Consider the following 24,289-nt stretch of genomic DNA (forward strand, 5'->3'; position numbering starts at 1 on the left):
CAAACTGAGCATGTGACCACAGGTTCAGTCTGTATCAGGTGGTCATTTCAACAAGAGGAGGGGCAGAGAAGACAGGATCAAACAGCGTTTATACACAGCGCAGAGGATTAACCCCTTATGTTCCACAGTGAGTATAACAAGCATGCTTTACTGCATATACAGACTGATTTTACTGTTGTGGGTTTAGTAACACTTTAAGTAAATCATTTAGTTTCATCATAATCGTTATGTTAGAATCAGTGGCGTCCCTAGGCGGGTGCGGGGGGTGTGCGCCGCACCGGGTGACACCTATCACACAGGGTGACACCAGACCCTCTCCATGAAAAGGAAAGTTTTAAAGCAAGCCGATGATCCCCGCAAGATGGATCGGATCTGCGGATTGAGCATAATGGATCAGAGTCCGATCCATTATGCTTCCCAATAGGCAGATCCGATCCATCTTGCGGGGATTGTCGGCTTGCAACTTATACGGGGTTAACTGATCTAGGTAAGGCTGTGCAAGATCCGGGACTTGTCTGTAACCAGGAAATGCGACCGTGATAGCAGGAACCTCCTCCATCTGACATCACTTCTCGAGCATGTGCAGACCAGACCAGTGTTGGAAGATCAGTTAAACCAGTATAGGTTGCAAGCCAACAATCCCCAAAACAATCTCCGATCCATTATGCTCAATCCGCAGATCCGATCCATCCTGCGGGGATCTTCAGAGGGGTGACACCAACTGTTACCGCACCGGGTGACACCTACCCTAGGGACGCCCCTGGTTAGAATGATTCATTTTCGGAACGTTTTCGTTTGAGAAGTATATAGTCGTTGCTCCGAATCGATTCACATTTTTGGAAGTTATTTCGGAAGATTGGCTGTATTCATTTAAATGTGAAATTCTTTATTCTGGGAGATTATTTATACACTCTGAGTCATCCCTGCTAGTCCAAATGGGGCAGCACAGCGGCTAAATGGTTAGCATTTCCGCCTGACAGTACTAGGGTGATTGGTTCAAATCCCAACGACGGCACCACTTGCCTGGAATATGCATGTTTTCCCTGTGCCTGCGCAGGTTTCCTCTGGGTACTCCAGTTTCCTCCTACACTCCAAAGATATGCTGGTAGGTTAATTAGCACTTTTCTAAATTGGGCCTAGTATATGAATGTAAGTTAGGGATCTTAGCTCGTATGCTCCTCAGGGGCAGGGACTCATGGGAATGTACAATATATGTAAAGCACTGCATAAACTGACAGCACTATATAAGTACCTTAACCACTTGCCTACCAGGCACTTATACCCCCTTCCTTACCAGGCCAATTTTCAGCTTTCAGCGCTGCCGCACTTTGATTGACAATTGCGTGGTCATGCAACATTGTACCCATATGAAATTTTGATCATTTTTTTCTCACAAATAGAGCTTTCTTTTGGTGGTATTTAATCGCCACTGGGCGCTTTACTTTTTGCGCTATAAATTAAAAATATGCAAAAAATTTGAAAAAAAAAAAAAAGTTTATTTGTTTCTTTTATAAAATTTTTCAAACAGGTATTTTTTCTCCTTCACTGATTTGCGTTGATGAGGCGGCACTGATGGGCACTGATAGGCGGCACTGATGGGCACTGATAGGCAGCACTAAAGGGCACTGATAGGCAGTACTAATGAGGTGGCACGGATAGGCGGCACTGATAGACAGCACTAATTAGGGGTCACGGATAGGCGGCACTGATATGCAGCACTGATAGGCGGCACTGATAGGGGACACTGATGATGGGTACTGATAGACGGCACTGACTGGCATCACTTCTGGGCACTGACTGGCGGGACTGACTGGCACAACCCCTGGGCACTGACTGGTGGCACTGACTGGCAGCACTGCTGGGCTGCACTGGTGGGTGGCACTGGTGGGCAGCACTGGTGGGTGGGCACAGGTGGGTGGCACTGGTGGGTGGCACTGCTGGGCACATGTAGGTGGCACTTCTGGGCACAGGTAGGTGGCACTGCAGAGTGGCACAGGTGGGGGCACTGCTGGGCACAGGTGGGGGCACTGCTGGGAACGGGTGGGCGGGGCTAGTGGGCGCACTGCTGGGCGGAACATGCGGGTGTCACTGCTGGGCACCGATCATCAGGGCACTGATCATCAGTGCCCTGATGATCGGTGCCGATCCCCGCTCTGACAACTGCCGGTTCTCGGCAGTACTTTCCTCACGATCTGACAGCAGAAGGAAAGTGCAGCCGAGAACCGGCACTTGCATTTCCCTGTGATCAGCGTGTCATTGGACACCGCTGATCACGTGGTAAAAGGCCGGTGGGATTGGCCTTTCACCACATCACGTGATCAGCTGTGTCCGTAGGACACAGCGATCACGGAGATCGCCGGGTGCGCGCCCCCTGGGGCGCGCAGGAGAGCGCGTTCTGGGAGGACGTCATATGACGTCCACTCAGAACTGGCCGGCCGCGGTGAAGCCGTCATTCGGCTATGCGCGGTCGGCAAGAAGTTAAAGAAAGAGAAACGGGGTGAGCTGACTGAACAACTACAGTAGCACACATCCAAAAGTAACAAAATTAACTTTGGGTTCATTCTTTACGTTATGCTTCGGAGATTCTAAAGGATCCAACTCAAACACAAGTAGGAATCATTTTATTTCACTTTTAGGATTTGTTCACACTTGCTTCAAAATGAGGCATTGAACACACGCTTTTTTTTTAAAGTTCTCTGAATGCCAATCAAAGTCCCTGTCGCCAACTAAAATGATAAGCTCACAGTCACGTTCACATGTTGTGTTTACTAAGCTTCAAAAATTATACCCCATGTCCCTTTCTTGGGGCTTGAAAGCGTCTCTGAAGCCTCCACAGAAATCCAGCACAAAGCTTGCTTACAGCACTTGCAGCATTTGAGAGGCTTTTATGCAGCTTAAGTCCTCATGCACACGGGACGTTTTTACAGCGGCTGTTTTTGGCTTTTGATGTTTTTTTTCTACAGCATGTTATCCTATGTGTTCATGCACACAGACTATAATCAAAAATTTTTGGCTGGAAAAAAAACCCAGGACTAGTGGATTTCTGGAGTTTTTTTTTCCAGCTGTAAAAACGCTCTAATGCTGAAAAACGCAGTAACACGCCACAAACCAGCGTTTTTGGACTTTTTTTTTTTTAACCAAAATTTTTTTTTGTAAAAAAAAAACGCTAATGCAAAGACGCTGAAAAAACACCCAGTTAGCTTTGCTTTGGAGATATTGCAGGTATGAGATATCCCCAGATGCACTGAGAGGCCAACAAGCGAACCAGAAAGACATCATCAGCAGTCACCTCCTGTTCATTTGTATATATTCTGGAAGTGTCTGGTGCAGATGTCACATCTGGTGAGCAGGGTCTGGACTGGAGAAGAGAAATTAGCAGACGGCACACAACATGGGAAAGCTAGAGCGGTAGGGTGAGCGGAGACTGGAGAGAGAGGACTGGGCAGCAGGGGATCAGCAAGGCTAGGTTCACATATGTGCGGGTGGTGCGGCTGCAGGACCCGCACAAAAATACATGCAGCCGCACCACCCACACAGAGCAGGGCAGGTGCCATTAATTCTAATGGCATGCCGCCCGCATTGGAAATCGCAACCGTACTGGGAATCTCGGGGCTGCGGTTTCCAAAGAAGTGCAGGGACTTCTTCCCTGTGTGTTCCGGGGCACAAGAGTCCATTCAAATTACACTGTTGCTTCAAATGTTTTTTTTTTTGTTTATTTTTTTAAATCACTTTTATTGCTGTCACAAGGAATTATTATTTATGTTATTTTTACACTGTCGCTTTAAATGTTTTTTTTTTTTTTTAAATCACTTTTATTGCTGTCACAAGGAATTATTTTTTATTTTATTTTTACTGTCGCTTTAAATTTTTTTTTTATCACTTTTATTGCTGTCACAAGGAATTATTTTTTATTTTATTTTTACACTGTCGCTTTAAATGTTTTTTTTTATCACTTTTATTGTTGTCACAAGGAATTATTATTTATTTTATTTTTACACTATCGCTTTTAAAAAAAAAAAAACATTTAAAGCGATAGTGTAAAAATAAAATAAATAATAATTCCTTGTGACAGCAATAAAAGTGATTAAAAAAAAACATTTAAAGTGACAGTGTAAAAATAAAATAAATAATTCGTTGTGACAGCAATAAAAGTGATAAAAAAAAACATTTATCACTTTTATTGCTGTCACAAGGAATTATTTTATTTTTACACTGTTGCTTTAAATGTTTTTTTTAATCACTTTTATTGCTGTCACAAAGAATGTAAACATCCCCTGTGACAAAAATAGACACGTGACAGGTACTCTTTATGCAGGGATCTGAAGTCTACGAGACCCCAAATTCCTGATCTGCACTTGAAAGCATCCAAAACACCATGATCAGTGTTTTTGAATGCTTTTTCGATTTTTCAAAATGGCACCAGAAGTGAGTAAACCGGAAGTGAAGTCAGGTCATTGCTTCTGGCTTACTATAAAAGGAGAACCAATCAAAGCTGGATTCCCACTTTGTTGGGACAGAGATCACAAGAGAGCCACAAAAGGCAGTGGAAGAGGAGGGGAGGGGAACATCCCCTCACACTGCTTCTACAAGCAATCAAGCGACTAGTTAGCCATTCCGATTGCTTGTTCAAGAGAGCCGACAGCCGGCTGGAAAAAACGGTATCGGGGTGATGCCTGCAGCTGCACGTGTCTGTCCCGCATGTACTCAAACAGCGATCGTTGCACACATGTGAGGTATCGCCGCAATCGGCACATCATGGGCAGTAATTCTAGCAATAGTACATCTAAAAATGGTAACCTGTAAAGGCTTTTAAAAGGAGAAGTTCACTTTTTAGACAAAAACAATAAATGCACATTTGTTTTGCATGTAAAAAAAAAAAAAAAAAAAAAAAAAAAATTCATGTATTATTTTTGTCTACAGGAGCCTGGAAAGCATTGCACCAGTGATCAGTAGTTGCAGGCTAAATATACAAAAAAATCTCACCCGACCTCAAAAATCACACCCCCGGCCTCCCCACCCCGGCCCCACTCTCCCCAACCCAAAAAAAAACAAAAAAAAAAACCTATCTGAGCCGACCTCAAAAATCACACCCCCGGCCTCCCCACCCCGGCCCCACTCCCCCCAACCCAAAAAAAAAAAAAAAAAACCCATCTGAGCCGACCTCAAAAATCACACCCCCGGCCTCCCCACCCCGGCCCCACTCCCCCAATCCAAAAAAAAACAAAAAAAAAACCTATCTGAGCCGACCTCAAAAATCACACCCCCGGCCTCCCCACTCCGGCCCCACTCCCCCCAACCCAAAAAAAAAAAAAAAACCTATCTGAGCCGACCTCAAAAATCACACCCCCGGCCTCACCACCCCGGCCCCACTCCCCCAATCCAAAAAAAAAACCTATCTGAGCCGACCTCAAAAATCACACCCCCGGCCTCCCCACTCCGGCCCCACTCCCCCCAACCCAAAAAAAAAAAAAAAAACCTATCTGAGCCGACCTCAAAAATCACACCCCCGGCCTCACCACCCCGGCCCCACTCCCCCAATCCAAAAAAAAAACCTATCTGAGCCGACCTCAAAAATCACACCCCCGGCCTCCCCACCCCGGCCCCACTCCCCCCAACCCAAAAAAAAAAAAACACCTATCTCAGCCGACCTCAAAAATCAAATCCCCAGCCTCCCCACCCCGGCCCCACTCCCCCCAACCAAAGAAAAAAACAACCTATCTCAGCTGACCTCAAAAATCAAACCCCCGGCCTCCCCACCCCGGCCCCACTCCCCCCAACCCAAAAAAAAAAAAACCAACCTATTTCAGCTGACCTCAAAAATCACAACCCCAGCCTCACCACCCTGGCCCCACTCCCCCCAACCCAAAAAAAACAAAAAAACAACCTATCTCAGCCGACCTCAAAAATCAAACCCCCGGCCTCCCCACCCCGGCCCCACTCCCCCCAACCCAAAAAAAAAAAACCAACCTATTTCAGCTGACCTCAAAAATCACAACCCCAGCCTCACCACCCCGGCCCCACTCCCCCCAACCCAAAAAAAACAAAAAAACAACCTATCTGAGCCGACCTCAAAAATCACACCCCCGGCCTCCCCACCCCGGCCCCACTCCCCCCAACCCAAAAAAAAAAAAACCAACCTATTTCAGCTGACCTCAAAAATCACAACCCCAGCCTCACCACCCTGGCCCCACTCCCCCCAACCCAAAAAAAACAAAAAAAACAACCTATCTCAGCCGACCTCAAAAATCAAACCCCCGGCCTCCCCACGCCGGCCCCACTCCCCCCAACCCAAAAAAAAACCTCTCACAGCTGACCTCAAAAATCAAACCCCCGGCCTCCCCACCCCGGCCCCACTCCCCCCAACCCAAAAAAAAAAAAAACCAACCTATTTCAGCTGACCTCAAAAATCACAACCCCAGCCTCACCACCCCGGCCCCACTCCCCCCAACCCAAAAAAACAACCTATCTCAGCTGACCTCAAAAATCAAACCCCCGGCCCCACTCCTCCCAACCCCAAAAAAAAAAAAAAACAGCCTATCTCAGCCGACCTCAAAAATCACAACCCTGGCCTCCCCACCCCGGCCCCACCCCAAAAAAAAACCTCTCGCAGCCGACCTCAAAAATCACACCCCTGGCCTCCCCTCCCCACCCCGGCCCCACTCCCCCCAACCCAGAAAAAAAACCAACCTATCTCAGCCGACCTCAAAAATCAAACCCCCGGCCTCCCCACCCCGGCCCCACTCCCCCCAACCCAAAAAAAAAAAAAAATCTCAGCCAACCTCAAAAATCACACCCCCGGCCTCCGGTATAACCACCAAAATGTCAGCATCTCATGGATACGTCGCTGGCCTTGAATTGATTACACAAAAAAGAAAAAAAAAAGAAAAACCAGAAAAATAGTTTTCTTATGCTACCACCTACTTTTGTGTTTTATTACATTTGCATTGCATCTGCTTCATTCATTTTGTTGCCGATATGAATACTATCTATATGGTCAGCTGACCCTGGTTATGTCCAACTGAGGACTCAAGGTACTGAAACAACAGCATGTAGAAATTGTAATCTGTTCAAACAACGGAGACAAACCAGACGCATTTCAGGTTCACAAATTTATTCTGTTCTACAATAGATAATAAACCTGGTCCGAGGAAGGAAGACCAGCTACGGATATCAGGAAGTACACATGATCCACCGAACCAATCACCAGGGCCAGAAGAAGAGCTTACTACCAAATCTGGACGGCTTTAACTCTCCATCTATAGGAGGATTGGGCAATGGTCGCTCCCTCGAGTGGTAAACGTTTTCTGGAAGAGGTCGGGCAGTTTTCACTTTGGTGACCTAATGTGGAAGAAAACGAAGAAGCAACGCCTTAATAACCAGCTAGATTACCCAGTTCGGCTCCAGAACCATTTATTTAATTTTTTGCATACATGTACGTAAACATCTCAATGAATAAAAATGACTTAAACCCCCAGAAAATTAAATATTTTCTGAAAACAGAGGCCCTGTAGAATAAAATGGTGATAAATTACACATTTTTATGTCACGTAACAATTGTGCAACTGTTTGTTAAACACATACCGTATTTTTCCGCTCCATAAGACGCACTTTCCCCCCTCCCCCCACAAATGGGGGAAAATGTCTGTGCGTCTTATGGAGCGAATATGGAGCGGCCGGCCCGGTATTCCCCTCGTCGCCGTGTTAGAATACCGAGCTGGCCGCTCGGCTCTACTGTGCAGCAGAACCTGCTCCTCGGTCCTACCTGTTCCTCGATCCAGTGGTGTCCTCACCGTCTTCTCTCCCTGGCTCTGGCAATGTTAGTGTTGGCACCTGGCTGTGACAACTTGTTCTTCACAGCCGGGTGCCCACTGCGCATGCGCAAGAAGCACTGGCCCTGTAGTCTTCTGGGACCTGTCACGTGTCCTACAAGACTACGGGGAAGGAGGACAACTCCGCGGAAGTGGGAGCGGGTACCTGTCAAATTCGGGTACCTGTTCCCCCAAGGTCTGCAGTCTCTGGTCATCTCCTGTACCGTGTCCGCAGTCTCTGGTCATCTCCTGTACTGTGTCCGCAGTCTCTGGTCATCTCCTGTACCGTGTCCGCAGTCTCTGGTCATCTCCTGTACCGCGTCCGCAGTCTCTGGTCATCTCCTGTACCGCGTCCATAGTCTCTGGTCATCTCCTGTACCGCGTCCGCAGTCTCTGATCATCTCCTGTACCGCGTCTGCAGTCTCTGGTCATCTCCTGTACCGTGTCCGCAGTCTCTGGTCATCTCCTGTACCGTGTCCGCAGTCTCTGGTCATCTCCTGTACTATGTCCGCAGTCTCTGGTCATCTCCTGTACCGCGTCCGCAGTCTCTGGTCATGTCCTGTACCGCGTCCGCAGTCTCTGGTCATCTCCTGTACCGTGTCCGCAGTCTCTGGTCATCTCCTGTACTATGTCCGCAGTCTCTGGTCATCTCCTGTACCGCGTCCGCAGTCTCTGGTCATCTCCTGTACCGCGTCCGCAGTCTCTGGTCATCTCCTGTACCGCGTCCGCAGTCTCTGGTCATCTCCTGTACCGCGTCCGCAGTCTCTGGTCATCTCCTGTACCGCGTCCGCAGTCTCTGGTAATCTCCTGTACCGCGTCCCCAGTCTCTGGTCATCTCCTGTACCGCGTCCGCAGTCTCTGGTCATGTCCTGTACCGCGTCCGCAGTCTCTGGTCATCTCCTGTACCGCGTCCGCAGTCTCTGGTCATCTCCGGTACCGCGTCCGCAGTCTCTGGTCATCTCCTGTACCGCGTCCGCAGTCTCTGGTCATCTCCTGTACCGCGTCCGCAGTCTCTGGTCATCTCCTGTACCGCGTCCCCAGTCTCTGGTCATCTCCTGTACCACGTCCGCAGTCTCTGGTCATCTCCTGTACCGTGTCCGCAGTCTCTGGTCATCTCCTGTACGCTGTCCGCAGTCTCTGGTCATCTCCTGTACGCTGTCCGCAGTCTCTGGTCATCTCCTGTACTGTGTCTGCAGTCTCTGGTCATCTCCTGTACTGTGTCCGCAGTCTCTGGTCATCTCCTGTACTGTGTCCGCAGTCTGTGGTCATCTCCTGTACCGTGTCCGCAGTCTCTGGTCATCTCCTGTACCGTGTCCGCAGTCTCTGGTCATCTCCTGTACCGTGTCCGCAGTCTCTGGTCATCTCCTGTACTGTGTCCGCAGTCTCCGGTCATCTCCTGTACTGTGTCCGCAGTCTCTGGTCATCTCCTGTACGCTGTCCGCAGTCTCTGGTCATCTCCTGTACGCTGTCCGCAGTCTCTGGTCATCTCCTGTACTGTGTCTGCAGTCTCTGGTCATCTCCTGTACTGTGTCCGCAGTCTCTGGTCATCTCCTGTACTGTGTCCGCAGTCTCTGGTCATCTCCTGTACTGTGTCCGCAGTCTCTGGTCATCTCCTGTACTGTGTCCGCAGTCTCTGGTCATCTCCTGTACCGTGTCCGCAGTCTCTGGTCATCTCCTGTACCGTGTCCGCAGTCTCTGGTCATCTCCTGTACTGTGTCCGCAGTCTCTGGTCATCTCCTGTACTGTGTCCGCAGTCTCTGGTCATCTCCTGTACTATGTCTGCAGTCCACTGGTTCAGAATATTTTTTTTCTTGTGTTCTTCCTCTAAAACCTAGGTGCGTCTTATGGTCACGTGCGTCTTATAGAGCGAAAAATATGGTATTTTCAGGAAAAAAAACATATTAAATTAATTTTAGTGAAAAAAAACAAACTACAATAAAATACCCATTTTGGTTAAAATATAAAAGATGAGGTTGCAAAGAGTAAATAGATACCAAACATTCCATATTTTAAAAATGCGTGCGCCTGCAATATCACCAAAAACGACTGCACCCAAAAATCACCGTAGGTGATGCTTTAAATGCGTTTACAGCTCGTCAGTTTAAAGTAACTAGGAGCTGATGAGCTAGAATTATTGTTCTCACTCCCGACGATCGAGGCAATAGGTCATGTGTGATGCAACCGCGGTTTACATGCCCATACTGGGCTTGCGTTTGCGTTGGTGTGCAGGGCAAGGGTTTTTTTTTTTTCATTATTATTATTTTAATTTTTAAAACTTTATTTTATTTTTACTTGATTGCTATCACAGGTGGCAGGTACTCTTTATGCAGACATTAGGGGGTCTAATACACCCCAATGTCTCCCCTGCCCCTCATACTATCTAAACAAGCACAGATCGGCTTGGTTAGCCACTTCAATACCGGGTGCTTTCACCCCCTTCCCGACCAGGCCAATTTTCAGCGCTGCCGCACTTTGAATGACAATTGCGCGGTCATGTAACACTGTACCCATATGAAATTTTTATCATTTTTTTCACACAAATAGAGCTTTCTTTTGGTGGTATTTAATCACCGAGTTTTATTTTTTGCTAAATAAAGCACCTAAAACGTTTGCAAAACCCCCCCCCCCACCCCCAAAAGAACGCACTTTTCTTCATTTCTGTTATTACATTTTGCAAATAAATAACATTTCTTCATAAATTTAGATCAAAATGTATTGTTGCATTTCTTTGGTGAAAATAATAATAATTGAATTTGTATTTTTTTTTTCCAAATGTTTCTAAATTTTTTACCATTTTATTTTTCAGCACACTGTGACCAAAGCAATACAATGTTATCATAGTAACATTGAACAACTCTGGGCAAGTGAGCAGGATTTTTTTTTTTTAAACACATTATGATTGTGAATACCAATGTATTTAATTGATATTTGCAGGTGGCACTGCTGGGGCTACACTGATCATCAGTGCCCTGATGATCAGTGTACATGTCCCCTCCGCAGAAAGCCGATTACCGGCTCTCTCTGTTTACCCTGTTTACATGTGATCAGCTGTGATTGGACACAGCTGATCACATAACCGAGCCAACATCTTCGGCTCTTTCCATGATCGGTGATCTGCTGTGTCCAAGGGACACAGCGCACCACCGATCGCCGCGCATGCGCAGAACGAGAGAACCACCTTGCGTCTGTCATATTACTATATGGCGGGTGGGAGGTGGTTAAAGGTTCACTCTTTGGACATACATAGTAGTACATCCAAAGAGCTGAACTGGTTACAAGTTTTTTCTTTTCCTCTCAACAATAATGTAAGATATTCCGATGCGCTGACTGTAACCCTGCAACAATACAGTCTCCAAGGGCCTATTCACACCTCTCCCTTCCTGAGCATTGCATTAAAGCTGGTTTAAATTGGCTTTGTTTTGCCTCCCTGGTTGCACATCCCCCCCCCCCCCCCCCCACAGCTTATATTCATCCTTCCTTGCTTCCTACCACCAGTTATGGATAAAGAAAGCCCTGTGTAAACAGCTATGGATTCCTTCCCCTTCTAACAGTGCTGTCACATAGAAAAGGGGGAGTTAGCCATATGCTCACCCATATCCAGTGCCACAAATTTAAAAAGACATTCTAAAAGGCAAAAAAAAAAAAAAAAAAACAAAACAAAAAAAAAAAAAACAAACATGTCATACTTACCTGCTCTGTATAATGGTTGTGCACAGAGCTGCCCCGATCCTCCTCTTCTTGGGTTCCCCTGGCGCTCCTGGATCCCCCTCCCCCCGCTGTGTACACTTCATAGCAAGCCGCTAGCTATGAGGGCACTCGTGCCTTCTCGCTCCCAAGCCGTCTGTGTGTCCATTGACACACAGAGCGAGGCTCGGCCCTGCCCCCTGGCGGTGACTGATAGCAGGAGGAGCCAATGGCTCCCACTGCTTCCTCTCTGTCCAATGAGGATAGAGAGCTGGGAGAGCCACTGCTCTCATGCACATTGATGAATCAAGACTGGAAAGGAAAGGCTATGCATTAAACCAACATTTAAATGTACCTTCCTCTGTTCTCCCCATGACCCTGCATTTTATAACGAATCACAATGGAAATACCTTTATTAGTATTTCGGCTATGCAGTCATGTGACCACAAAGCTCCAACTTCTCACTTCAAGAGCGGCTGGTGGGGAAGGTGGGGAGTGTGATGAAGTGGAGACAACTCTCTACCCCTCCATCAACAAGTAGAGCAGTGTCCTAAGTATGATGCTTGGAGCACCAATCAAGCTAGAGAGGGAAACTTTTCCCCTTGATCCTAGGAGGCGGGGTGCCGGCATTTCACTGTATTCATTCAAGTGGTCCCACACAATAGAGTAAGTTGGACGCCGCTCTCATGGCCAGCCCATGTAAGATGATAGTAAGGAACAGCCTCAGCCTACGCAGACCACGGCCACTGATGCATTTCTCCCCACCTACCATGGTTTAGATCTCTTCGAGGTGAAACACGACATGGTGGCGTTGGTGGTGGTGGGGGGGGGGGTGGACGAGGTCTGTGGAGAAGCGTAGGCTGAGGCCGTTTCTTACTTTCATCTTACATGGGCTGGCCGGGAGAGCGGCGTCCATTCTACTCTATCGTGGGGAGAGCAGTGACCTCACTGATCCATGGAATTCATCTCAGGTGTTGGCCCTCCACATTACACAGAGGATCCAGTCATAAGAGGTGGAAATAAAACCAAAAAGATATTTGCATTGTGATTTGTTATAAAATGTATGGAGTAGTGAAGCAATGATATATTGGCTGCTGAAAATTATTGGCTGAAAATAGGGTTCTCTGCATTTTGCCAATAGAAAAAAAAAAGGGTGCAAATAATGGCATGCTTCGTCCCATAGGCTTCAGGGCCAAACTGGCGTCCCCTAGGCTTCAGGGCCAAACTGGCGTCCCCTAGGCTTCAGGGCCAAACTGGCGTCCCCTAGGCTTCAGGGCCAAACTGGCGTCCCCTAGGCTTCAGGGCCAAACTGGCGTCCCCTAGGCTTCAGGGCCAAACTGGCGTCCCCTAGGCTTCAGGGCCAAACTGGCGTCCCATAGGCTTCAGGGCCAAACTGGCGTCCCATAGGCTTCAGGGCCAAACTGGCGCCCCATAGGCGTCAGGGCCAAACTCGGGTCCCATAGGCGTCAGGGCCAAACTCGCGTCCCATAGGCTTCAGGGCCAAACTCGCGTCCCATAGGCTTCAGGGCCAAACTCGCGTCCCATAGGCTTCAGGGCCAAACTCGCGTCCCATAGGCTTCAGGGCCAAACTCGCGTCCCATAGGCTTCAGGGCCAAACTCGCGTCCCATAGGCTTCAGGGCCAAACTCGCGTCCCATAGGCTTCAGGGCCAAACTCGCGTCCCATAGGCTTCAGGGCCAAACTCGCGTCCCATAGGCTTCAGGGCCAAACTCGCGTCCCATAGGCTTCAGGGCCAAACTCGCGTCCCATAGGCTTCAGGGCCAAACTCGCGTCCCATAGGCTTCAGGGCCAAACTCGCGTCCCATAGGCTGCAGGGCCAAACTCGCGTCCCATAGGCTTCAGGGCCAAACTCGCGTCCCATAGACTGCAGTGCAAAAACGTCCCCTAGTGACTTCAATGCAAAATGCCAGCTATATTAATTCAATTAAACATTTTTTTTTTTAACTGTACGTTTTGGTTTTTGGCCAAGTGCATCCTGAATTTTTCCAGTTTCAGCACCAGAATATTCATTTCGGTGCACCACTAATATGCAGCACCAAAAAAGGGAGAGAGATAAATGTTTCTTCTACTTTAACTTTGCTTCTGTTGGGTGAACCGGGCAGCAGGGAGCAAGGAAAGGCAATTAAATGCTCCCGGGGGTGGGGTAATTAATTAAGCAAATTTTTTCCTTCACCCATGGTCACTCGCAGCACAAGGTCGAGGTGGGGATAACAAAAGTGATCATAGCAGCCATATTATCGAATATCTGCCTGATGGTTTCACACACTTTCTTCCTACCATCCAAGTAGATATTCGATATCCAGCCATGCCGCTGACATATTCTCACCTTGGACAATTCTCCCAGGTCCGGGCGTGTCCAGCCGTACTTGTCAAAGACACAGTTATCAAAAGCGATCTGCTCTTTGCGACAAATGCGGAGTTCCAAGAGGCCACTATAGTCCAGACAAGTCCAGTAGTCTGTGAAAGGCTCCGCACACTGAGCTTTAACTTTTCTGGTGGAAAACAAAAGAAAAAAAAAAATTATAACATGAGTAACAAAAAAAAAGAAAAAGAAAAAGAAAAAAAAAAACATTTTGCTGTTGGCTGTCATGCAACACTGTAATGATATCTGTATCATTTATTTCACACAAATAGAGCTTTCCTTTGGTGGTATTTGATCACCAGTGAGTTTTTTTATTTTTTAGGATATAAGAAAACATTTTTTTTTTTAACCACCTCCCGTCCGGCCGTTGTATATAAACAGCCAGACGATGGCAGTGCAGGGGCGGGTGGGCGTTTGTAAATGTCCTCCCTGCCCCCTGCTTGAGCACGCTCCCTGGGAGCGCGCAGCACCGCGATCCGGTGCCCGCTGTGTCCTCCGGACACAGTGGAACACAGATCGTCGTACGGGACCTCTCTGCGAGGTCCCAATCAAGTGATCACTGATTGGCCAATCAGTGATCACATGCAGAGTAGTAAGCAAGATGTCACTTCTGACATCATTGCTTACTACGTGTGAAATCTGTGAATGATCACAGAGGTCACATGGTACAAGGCTATTCACAACAGTCTTGTACCATGTGACAAGCTGTGACCAATCACAGCTCACACAGTAGTTCTCAATGGCTGCAAGAATGCAGCCAGAGAGAAGAAGAAATGATTGCTTTTACAGCCTTTATGGGTGTAAAAGCAATCAGTGTAAAAAAAAAATCTTCATCACCCCCCACAAGTAGTACAGTGTCACCATGGTGACATTGTACTGCTAGGGTGACAATATGTAAAAAAAAAAAACAAATACTACAAAAAAAATAAAAATGTAAAAAAAAAAAAAATGTTTAAAAATTATAATTTTTGGTTATAAACTAATTTGGGTTATTTTTTTTACTAAAAAAATAATGGAATAAATTTAGGCCAAGTTATGATGAAATATTATTTATCTGCGAAATTTTTCACTTTTTTTCTAAATTTTTGGACTTTTTCCTTTACATAACAAAAAAAATAAAAACCCCAGTGTTGAATAAATATCACCAAAATAAAGATTTATCTTTCTCAAAAAAAATGCTAAAAAATTCATATGGGTACAGTGTTGCACGACCGCGCAATTGTCATTCAAAGTGTGAAAGCACTGAAAGCTGGAAATTGCCCTGCACAGGAAGGGGGTAAAAGTGTCCGGACAGGAAGTGGTTAAAAACAAAAACCAGAAAAAAAAAATTTCTTTTTTTTACTTTTTTGCTTTAAAACATATCCAATTTAAAAAAAAAACGAAAAAAAAAAACGAATTTCTTTATAAATGTTGGTCAAAATGTATTCTGCTACGTCTTTGGTAAAATGAAAAAAAAAAAAAGTCCCAATAAGTGTATATTGATTTATTGCGTGAAAGTTATAGCATCTATAAACTCTGGTATACACACGGAATCCCTGCTTTGTAGGGATGAGAAACAGAGAGATCGTTCCTATGTACAGAGCCCTGTGTTGACTGCCAACACAGGGTTCTGGGCTGTGATTGGACACAGCCGATCAGCAGGTCCCAGCCATGAATCATTGGCCAGGACTTAATAACAGACTCCGGCTGTGTACAATCATAGCAGGTGTTGGTGTGTGTGTGTTTGGGAAGGGGGGGGGGTTGACACTTGGGCGGCCTAAACCCAGAAGCAGGCAGCGACGTACCAGCACGTCACTTTGTCTGCATGGACTGCCCATCTGCAGTACATTGTGGGCGGGTGGTCTGCAAGTGGATATATAGAATACATATGGAAGCCATGCAGCTACATTTGTAAAGTGTGATCCCCCAACTCCTAACAGCCCTTTCACACAGTACTGGTGCGGTCCGACCACATTGCGGGAGCAGCACAACTCACCCATGGGTTTGGTACGGTTTAGCTGCGCTCTCCCATAGAGTTGCAATAAGTCCTCAGGTTTTGGTGTGCTTTCTGAAAGTGCACCAAAACTCCTGCATGCTGCATCTTTGGTGCGCTTGAAGCTCCAAAAATGCTCAAACCTAAAAAAAAATGAATTGCTTTCTATGATGCCTGTTCGTGTGATCAGGTGTGAACAGGCGTGATCAGGCGCCATAGAGAACAATTGATTTTTTAAGTTTGAGATTTTTTGGAGCTTCAAGCTACCAAACGCTCAAGTGTGAATGCAGCCTGAAAGTGATATTATTGCTAAAAATGTTTTTTTGACCTTAAAAAAAGGCAAAAAGCATTTTCTATTTCTCTGCCCCCCCCCCCCCATCCATGTCGGGGAGGAGAGGGGAGAATAAATCCAGCACTGTGCACGGCTGCATCTCTTCTCCCCTCTCTTCCTCTTCACACAGCACTTGAGCAGCAGCAGGTGCCATTGACGCCTGCTGCTGTCAAATAAATGCAGTGAAGAGGAAGTGGGGGATGGGGCTAAGTCCTGCTGTGTAAGTCTATGGAACGCGGCATCATAGACACACAGCTCGGGAGCGCGCAGACACTGTGTGCCTCCATAGCACGCGGCTTGCTATGGGGACACACATAGGAGAGGAGGAGCAACCGCCGGGGGACCCGAGGTGGTGGATCGGGGCAACTCTGTGCAATACCACTGCACAGAGCAGGTGAAAAAAAAAATGTTCGACTTTAGTAACACTTTAAAGTGGTTGTATAGGCTTGTATTTTTTTTAAAATCAAATAAACATATTAAAAACGTACCTGCTCTGTGCAATAGTATTGCACAGAGCAGCCCCGATTTTCTTCTTCTAGGGTCCCTCGCTGGAGCTCTTGGCTCCTCCTCTTCTATGGTCTCTCCCCCAGAGCTCTTGGCTCCTCCTCTTTAGTGTCTGCCACCACAGCAAATTCACTTGCTTTGGGTGCAATCATGCAAACTCACTCCAAAGTCAGACTGTGTGTGTCTGTAGGCACACACACACACACGCTTGGAGCTGCCCCCCGCCACCAGGTGAGCCTGCTCCTAATGTACATACAATCTTATGTGAATATTTTTGATAAAATACATGGCTTGATGACAGGGCCTCTTTAAAAGCATTTATTTTAAATGACGCATTAAAAGTCAGCTCTATCGCAACTGCCTCTGAAGCTCACCTTCGGGGTGCAGAAGGAAATCAAAGTCACAGAGCCCCTGATCTCCTCCTCCCCTTACTCCACATTGAGGGCCGGAGGGGACAGGTGAACATGAAACAAGCCATCACCGATGTGACGGTGGAGGAATAATAATGGGTAGGAAAGGGAAGGGAGACGGGTTTACGAGTGACAAGTTGTGGCTGCCCATTGCTCCATTCTGTAGATGTAATCTGCTGGAACTCCTGGTCATCAATGTAGACCCAAGCTTTAAAGGAAGACCTTCACAACCCGATGCCTCACCTGTGGCCATGCACTATTTATGCAGCCCTCTGAGCCCCGGAAGACACCAATCTGCATTTAGCTCTTGTCCTGTTATAGCAGTGAGTTCTGGCAGACTCTCGTAGCCCGTCCCCAGTCTCCAACAACTCCTATAGCCCGTCCCCAGTCTCCAACAACTCCTATAGCCTGTCCCCATTCTCCAACAACTATAGCATGTCCCCAGTCTCCTACAACTCCTATAGCATGTCCCCAGCCTCCTACAACTCCTATAGCATGTCCCCAGCCTCCTACAACTTCTATAGCATGTCCCCAGCCTCCTACAACTTCTATAGCATGTCCCCAGCCTCCTACAACTCCTATAGCATGTCCCCAGCCTCCTACAACTTCTATAGCATGTCCCCAGTCTCCAACAACTCCTATAGGATGTCCCCAGCCTCCTACAACTTCTATAGCATGTCCCCAGTCTCCAACAACTCCTATAGCATGTCCCCAGTCTCCAACAACTGCTATAGCATGTCCCCAGTCTCCAACAACTGCTATAGCATGTCCCCAGTCTCCAACAACTGCTATAGCATGTCCCCAGTCTCCAACAACTGCTATAGCATGTCCCCAGTCTCCAACAACTCCTAATAGCATGTCCCCAGTCTCCAACAACTCCTATAGCATGTCCCCAGTCTCCAACAACTCCTATAGCATGTCCCCAGTCTCCAACAACTCCTATAGTATGTTCCCAGTCTCCAACAACTTTTATAGCATGTCCCCTGTCTCCTACAACTCCCATAGCATGTCCCCAGTCTCCAACAACTCCCATAGCATGTCCCCAGTCTCCAACTCCCATAGCATGTCCTCAGTCTCCAACAACTCCTATAGCATGTCCCCAGTCTCCAATAACTCCCATAGCATGCCCCCAGTCTCCAACAACTCCTATAGCATGTCCCCAGTCTCCAACAACTCATATAGCATGTCCCCAGTCTCCAATAACTCCCATAGCATGCCCCCAGTCTCCAATAACTCCCATAGCATGCCCCCAGTCTCCAACAACTCCTATAGCATGTCCCCAGTCTCCAACAACTCATATAGCATGTCCCCAGTCTCCAATAACACCCATAGCATGTCCCCAGTCTCTTACCATCTCTTTTGTCATGTCTGCAGTAAATGACCATTTCCTGTATTATGTCCGCAGTATCTGACAATCTCTTGTATCATAGTCTTGGTTATTGGTGATATAGGAGGCCACACTCAAGGTCCTCAATATCAAGAAAGATGACCATCCCTACTCTAATCTCCATATTCCCTATAAACATAAATGGGAAGTATATAGTAAAAAATAATGTTTAAAGCACAGGTGTCAAACTGGCAGCCCTCCAGCTGTTGCCAAACTACAAGTCCCATGAGGCATTGCAAGATTGACAGTTACAAACATGATTCCCAAAGGCAGAGGCATGATGGGACTTGTAGTTTCACAACAGCTGGAGGGCCGCCAGTTTGACACCCCTGGTTTAAAGTATAACCTAGCAGGAAAACTTTTTTTCTTTTTAGTTTTGGATAGGGTGGAGAGGGATTAGAACACCCGGCAGTTTTTATTGCCGTCTATATCCCCATTGGGGACATTCACCCTCTCAATTTTATCTGTTTATCACTGAAAGTTACTCCCAAATTTAGATTGTCTCCAGAACAGGAACAGAGAGCAAATCTTCTAATGGCGACACTAGCTCTGGTGAGTCAAGGATTTCCTGTCACTTCCTGTTTTGGCTATGGGACAGGAAGTGAAGGGAAATCTCTGCAATGGGACAGAGATGGGTGGAAAAAAACCCTGACAGGGGATGTACCCCCCTGTACTCTATCTAAAACGAAAGAGTTTTGCCTTTAGTTTCACTTGAATTCAGCAGCTAACTAAGCAAGCAGAGTTACCAAACCCCATCCAAAACTAAATGTCAATGCAGTCTTCCCCTGTGAGGGTCACGACCCTGCAGTAAATGGCAGAAGATGTGTTATGACTCTCCCATATAAAAAGAAGTGAGCAGACAATACCTGAAAAACTCCAGGGCGCACTCATTCACTCTCTTGCCCTCTTGAAGACATTTTCTTGGATCCTTCTCCTCCCAGCGACATAACATGAACTCTTTATTGACTTTGTCACACTGAGATCCATAGTGGTGGGCGGCAGCCTTCAGTACAGCAGAACTGACATTGATCTGAAAAGTTATAGAAATAAGTGTTAGAACAGAATGTAAGAAAAAAAAATAGATACAAAATCTCACGAGATGAAAAACTGAATACATCTAAAAAAAAAAACTTTATTGAAATGTAGGGACAGGTGATCAGGTTGCACGGGGTCATTGGTTGCTAAGACGCAGGTGCAGCTGAACTGCAGGTGTCACTGGATTATCGGACAAAGCATCACTGGTTGATAGGACGCAAGTGGCTGGGTTGCAGCGTCAATGATTGCTAGGATGCAAGTGGCTGGGTTACACAGTGTCAATGATTGCTAGGATGCAAGTGGCTGGGTTACACAGTGTCAATGATTGCTAGGATGCAAGTGGCTGGGTTACACAGTGTCAATGATTGCTAGGATGCAAGTGGCTGGGTTACACAGTGTCAATGATTGCTAGGATGCAAGTGGCTGGGTTACACAGTGTCAATGATTGCTAGGATGCAAGTGGCTGGGTTACACAGTGTCAATGATTGCTAGGATGCAAGTGGCTGGGTTACACAGTGTCAATGATTGCTAGGATGCAAGTGACTGGGTTGCACAGTGTCAATGATTGCTAGAATGCAAGTGACTGGGTTGCACAGTGTCAATGATTGCTAGAATGCAGGTAGCTGAGCAGCACAGCATCATTGGTTGCTGGTAAAGTGTGTCACTAGCATCTAGAAGTGGCCAGGCCGCACAGTGTCCTTGGATGCTAGGATGCAAGTAGCTAGGCTGCACAGTGTCATTGGATTCTAGGATGCTGGTAGTTGGGTCAGACAGCATCATCAATTTCTAGGACACAGGTGTCAGAGTTGAAAAATGTCATTGGTTGCTGGGACACAGGTAGCCGGTCCACACAGCGTCATAGGTTGCTAGGACACAAGTCTCCGGGGTTGCACAGTGTCATTGGTTGCAAGGACGCAGGCAGCCAGGCCGCACAGTGTAATCGATTGTCCTGTCATTGGCCGCTGGGATTCACATTGCCACTGATTGATAGGAAGCAGGTGAGAGGGCAACACATGTTCATTGGTTGCTAGGATGCAAGTGGGTTGGCTGCACAGTGTCATTGGTTGCTGGGACACAGGTAGCCGGTCCACACAGCGTCATAGGTTGCTAGGACACAAGTCTCCGGGGTTTCACAGTGTCATTGGTTGCAAGGACGCAGGCAGCCAGGCCGCACAGTGTAATTGATTATCCTGTCATTGGCCGCTGGGATTCACATTACCACTGACTGATAGGAAGCAGGTGGGAGGGCAACACATGTTCATTGGTTGCTAGGACGCAAGTGGGTTGGCTGCACAGTGTCATTGGTTGCTAAGATACTGATGGGCTGGCTGCAGAGTGCCACTGGTTGCTAGTATGCAGGTGGGCAGGCTGCACAGTGTCACTGGTTACTAGGACGCAGGTGGACAGGCTGCACAGTGTCACTGGTTGCTAAGGCGCAGGTGGGCAGGCTGCACAGTGTCTTCAGTTGCTTGGACGCAGGTGGGCAGGCTGCACAGTGTCACTGGTTGCTAGGGCGCAGGCGGGCAGGCTGCACAGTGTCTTCGGTTGCTACGACGCAGGTGGGCAGGCTGCACAGTGTCACCGGTTGCTAGGACGCAGGTGAGCAGGCTGTATGGTGCCATCAGTTTATAGGACACAGGTGTAGGTCCTGTCATTGGGGGCTGAGACGCACTTTATAGAGCCCCTGTCATTTATCCTCTGAACAGAGAAGGTCTCGGGCCTCTGTAAATGAGGGTCACTATAATGTTATTATCACATATACAGGAAATCCCCAGCAGACCCCCAATAACATATGTCCGCCTATGTATACCTCATGACACATCCCCTCCCCCTGCAGGACGTATATACACCCCCACAACACCAGAATCACACACAGTCCACCCACCTCCCGGACCTCCAGATCCTCCAATGGAGGTAAATCCATGGTCTCGGGCATGGCCGCTTCTGTCCCGGGAAGGTCAGCTCACCGCGCAGGCGCTGTACGTCTCCTCTTAGGAAACGTCGGGCGCGCTGGCGTCATCACCCTGTGTCCTTTATCCCTCAAAAGTAGAATTTGGAATAAAACGTGCCCGTTATATTTGTTGTTGGTCTCTGACACGACTGGTGTCTATTTTGGCCGAATTTGCATCGTCTGGCGTTTTCGAGTGTCAGGTGACCCTGGGGTTGCCGTGGTGAGGCGTCCAGGGTTGCCGTGGTAACGCCGCGGCCCGAAGATGGAGTACACCGGCAGTCAGTACCAAGGGGAGCGGCGGGAGGACAGGTACGGGGGAGAACAGGAGCGGGATTAGTTCATAAGAGGGAGTTAAAATAAAAGCAAAGGGTGAAATAGTTGCTCCCCCCCGTTCTCACTCAATGGTTTATTCCACCTGTCATGGCACAGAAGCCAGTGGGAGAAACCATTGCATGCAAAGGGGGGAGCATATCGGACACACTCTGGCTGTCAGTTGCGTTTGTGAATGTGACAGCTTCTCGCTCAAGGCTCGCTGGTTGCTAAGATGCTGGCAGGGGTCCTAGCAACCAATGACCTACCCCTGGTTCCACAGCTGAATGTAAACAAAGAAGCCAGGGCAGGTGGCTGATGTTGTTAACCCTTTTGCCGTCCATGTAACGCAAAGAGAGTGGGTTTAAATGCCCACCTGCCTCACATATGCGTCCATTGGCGCTATCCGTGCTGGGGGTGGGGGTGGGGTGCACTCCTAGAACAGTGGTGGAGCTGTCAAAGTCAGCACATGATCAACAGGACCATACCCCCGATCATGTGATCAATGTGACAGCCAATCACAGTGGTCACATGATTGGGCAGACCTTAGATAATACCCCTATTAAAAGGACTCTGGGGCTGGGCAGAAATGGTGAAACCAAATATAGCAAAAGCCATATTTGTTCTAGAAGTCAGCCAGTATCCACCACCCCTTTGTTTACATTCAGCGATCAGCAGTGGAATCTTCCATCTGGCAGCCAAATGGAGTTGGGATGCATCACTGTTTGGTAGGATGATGTCGGCTGAGCAGCTGATAGCTTCCTAGCAACCAGTGATGATGTACAGCTCGTGGGCTGAACATGGTCTAAGGATGAAGTGTCCACAGTATGTGTCAACCCCCGACTATGCCTCAGTCCATGTTCAGCCCCCAAGCTGTACAGCATCATTGGTTGCTAGGACTTTATCAGCTGTGCAGCTAATTGCTTCATAGCAACCACCAGGGATGCTGCTTGATGTCATTAACCAAATTATTATTATTATACAGGATTTATATAGCGCCAACAGTTTGCTCAGCGCTTTACAATATAACGGGAGACAATACAGCAACAATACAGTTCAATACAAGAGGGAAAGGAGGGCCCTGTTCCTTGGAGCTTACAATCTAGGAGATATGGCAATGGCTATAACATCAGTCAGCATCCTGTCCCTTGTTTACATTCAGCGGGTGACCAATGAATCTTCCATCTGGCAGCTGAAAGGGGCTGGGGATGCTTCATTGATTGCTTAGATGCTGTCGGCTGAACAGCTGATAGCATCCTAGCAACCAATGATGATGTACAGCTCGTGGGCTGAACATGGGCTAAGGATGAAGTATCCACAGTATGCGCCAATCCCCTCCCCCATGCCAACTATGCGTCAGTCCATGTTTAGCCCCCAAGTTGCACAGTATCATTGGTTGCTAGGACACTATCAGCTGTGCAGCTAACTGCATCCTAGCAACCACTAGGGATGCTGCTTGATGTCATTAACCAAATATGGCAATGGCTATAACATCAGTCAGCATCCCACATTTTGTTTACATTCAGCGGGTGACCAATGAATCTTCCATCTGCAGCTGAAAGGGGCTGGGGATGCTTCATTGATTGCTAGGATGCTGTTGGCTGAACAGCTGATAGCATCCTAGCAACCAATGATGATGTACAGCTTGTGAGCTGAACGTGGTCAAAGGATGTAGTGTCCACATTATGTGCCAATTCCTTCCCCCATTCTGACTATGCGTCAGTCCATGTTCAGCCCCCAAGTTGCACAGCATCATTGGTTGCTAGGACACTATCAGCTGTGCAGCTAATTGCATCATAGCAACCACCAGGGATGCTGACTGATGTCATTAACCAAACTTGGCAATGCCTATATTTGGTCAATGGCATCAGCCAGCATCAGTGCTCCTTTGCTTATGTTCAGCTTCCAGCCAGGGAATCTCCCAGCCAATAGCCAGGGATGAGTCATTGGTTGCTAGGATGCTGTTAGCTGATGGATCCAGGGGTGGGTCATTAGTTGCTAGAATGTTGTTGGCTGCACAGCTGATAGCGTCCTAGCAACCAGTGATGCCTGAGAGCTCGGGGGCTGAACGTGGATTGAGGATGGAGTGTCTGTAGTATGTGCTGCACCCCTCCCGCACCATGCCTTCATGTACCGTTTTCAAATCTATATGCTCAAGCATCCTACACCCCTTGTAATCTGGGGAGATGATGGCGGTGCGGATGTTGAAGACTATATTTCCCGTTGATCCTGCCAGAAATGATGTGTCCTTGTCACTTCTTCTAAGCCAAACTGAAAGCACAAATGAGCTCCTTTCTGTTAATTATTTATCCCATCATCCCCTCTAAAATAAAGATAATGAGAGTAAGACATGTGTAAAATCCAGAACCCCAGCCTGTGTGACAACCGTGGCTCCCTCCATAGTTTCAGTATGAGAAAGCGTTGTCACCTTAGGACAGAAAGTGTGTAACTGTCAGTATCACCCAGGGAAAATAAAACCAAAGCAGCCACCATATCTAAGGATTGGTGAGCTTCAA

The 24,289-nt window shown here is 47.5% G+C and overlaps 2 protein-coding genes across 2 annotated transcripts in view; one reads left to right on the forward strand and one right to left on the reverse strand.

Annotated features, from left to right (window-relative positions):
• Nucleotides 1–7,094: 7,094 nt before the first annotated feature.
• On the reverse strand, nucleotides 7,095–21,553 carry NDUFA8 (NADH:ubiquinone oxidoreductase subunit A8). The gene is made up of 4 exons (XM_089673538.1): nucleotides 21,399–21,553; nucleotides 19,345–19,508; nucleotides 13,839–14,004; nucleotides 7,095–7,338 (listed from the first exon to the last, which is right to left on the reverse strand). The coding sequence occupies exons 1-4, from the start codon at nucleotides 21,447–21,449 to the stop codon at nucleotides 7,201–7,203; spliced, it is 519 nt and encodes a 172-aa protein (XP_089529664.1). The 5' UTR covers nucleotides 21,450–21,553; the 3' UTR covers nucleotides 7,095–7,200.
• The window catches only part of MORN5 (MORN repeat containing 5), a 50,028-nt gene continuing 47,279 nt past the window's right edge, over nucleotides 21,541–24,289 (forward strand). Inside the window, exon 1 of the mRNA XM_089673537.1 lies at nucleotides 21,541–21,773. Coding sequence (XP_089529663.1) covers nucleotides 21,727–21,773 — 47 coding nt within the window. The 5' untranslated portion in view covers nucleotides 21,541–21,726. The remainder of the gene's footprint in view (nucleotides 21,774–24,289) is intronic.

The sequence above is a fragment of the Staurois parvus genome, unplaced genomic scaffold (assembly GCF_062004578.1).
Source record: "Staurois parvus isolate SC_StPar_1 unplaced genomic scaffold, SC_StPar_1.0 ptg000140l, whole genome shotgun sequence".
Classification (NCBI taxonomy): Eukaryota; Metazoa; Chordata; class Amphibia; order Anura; family Ranidae; genus Staurois; species Staurois parvus.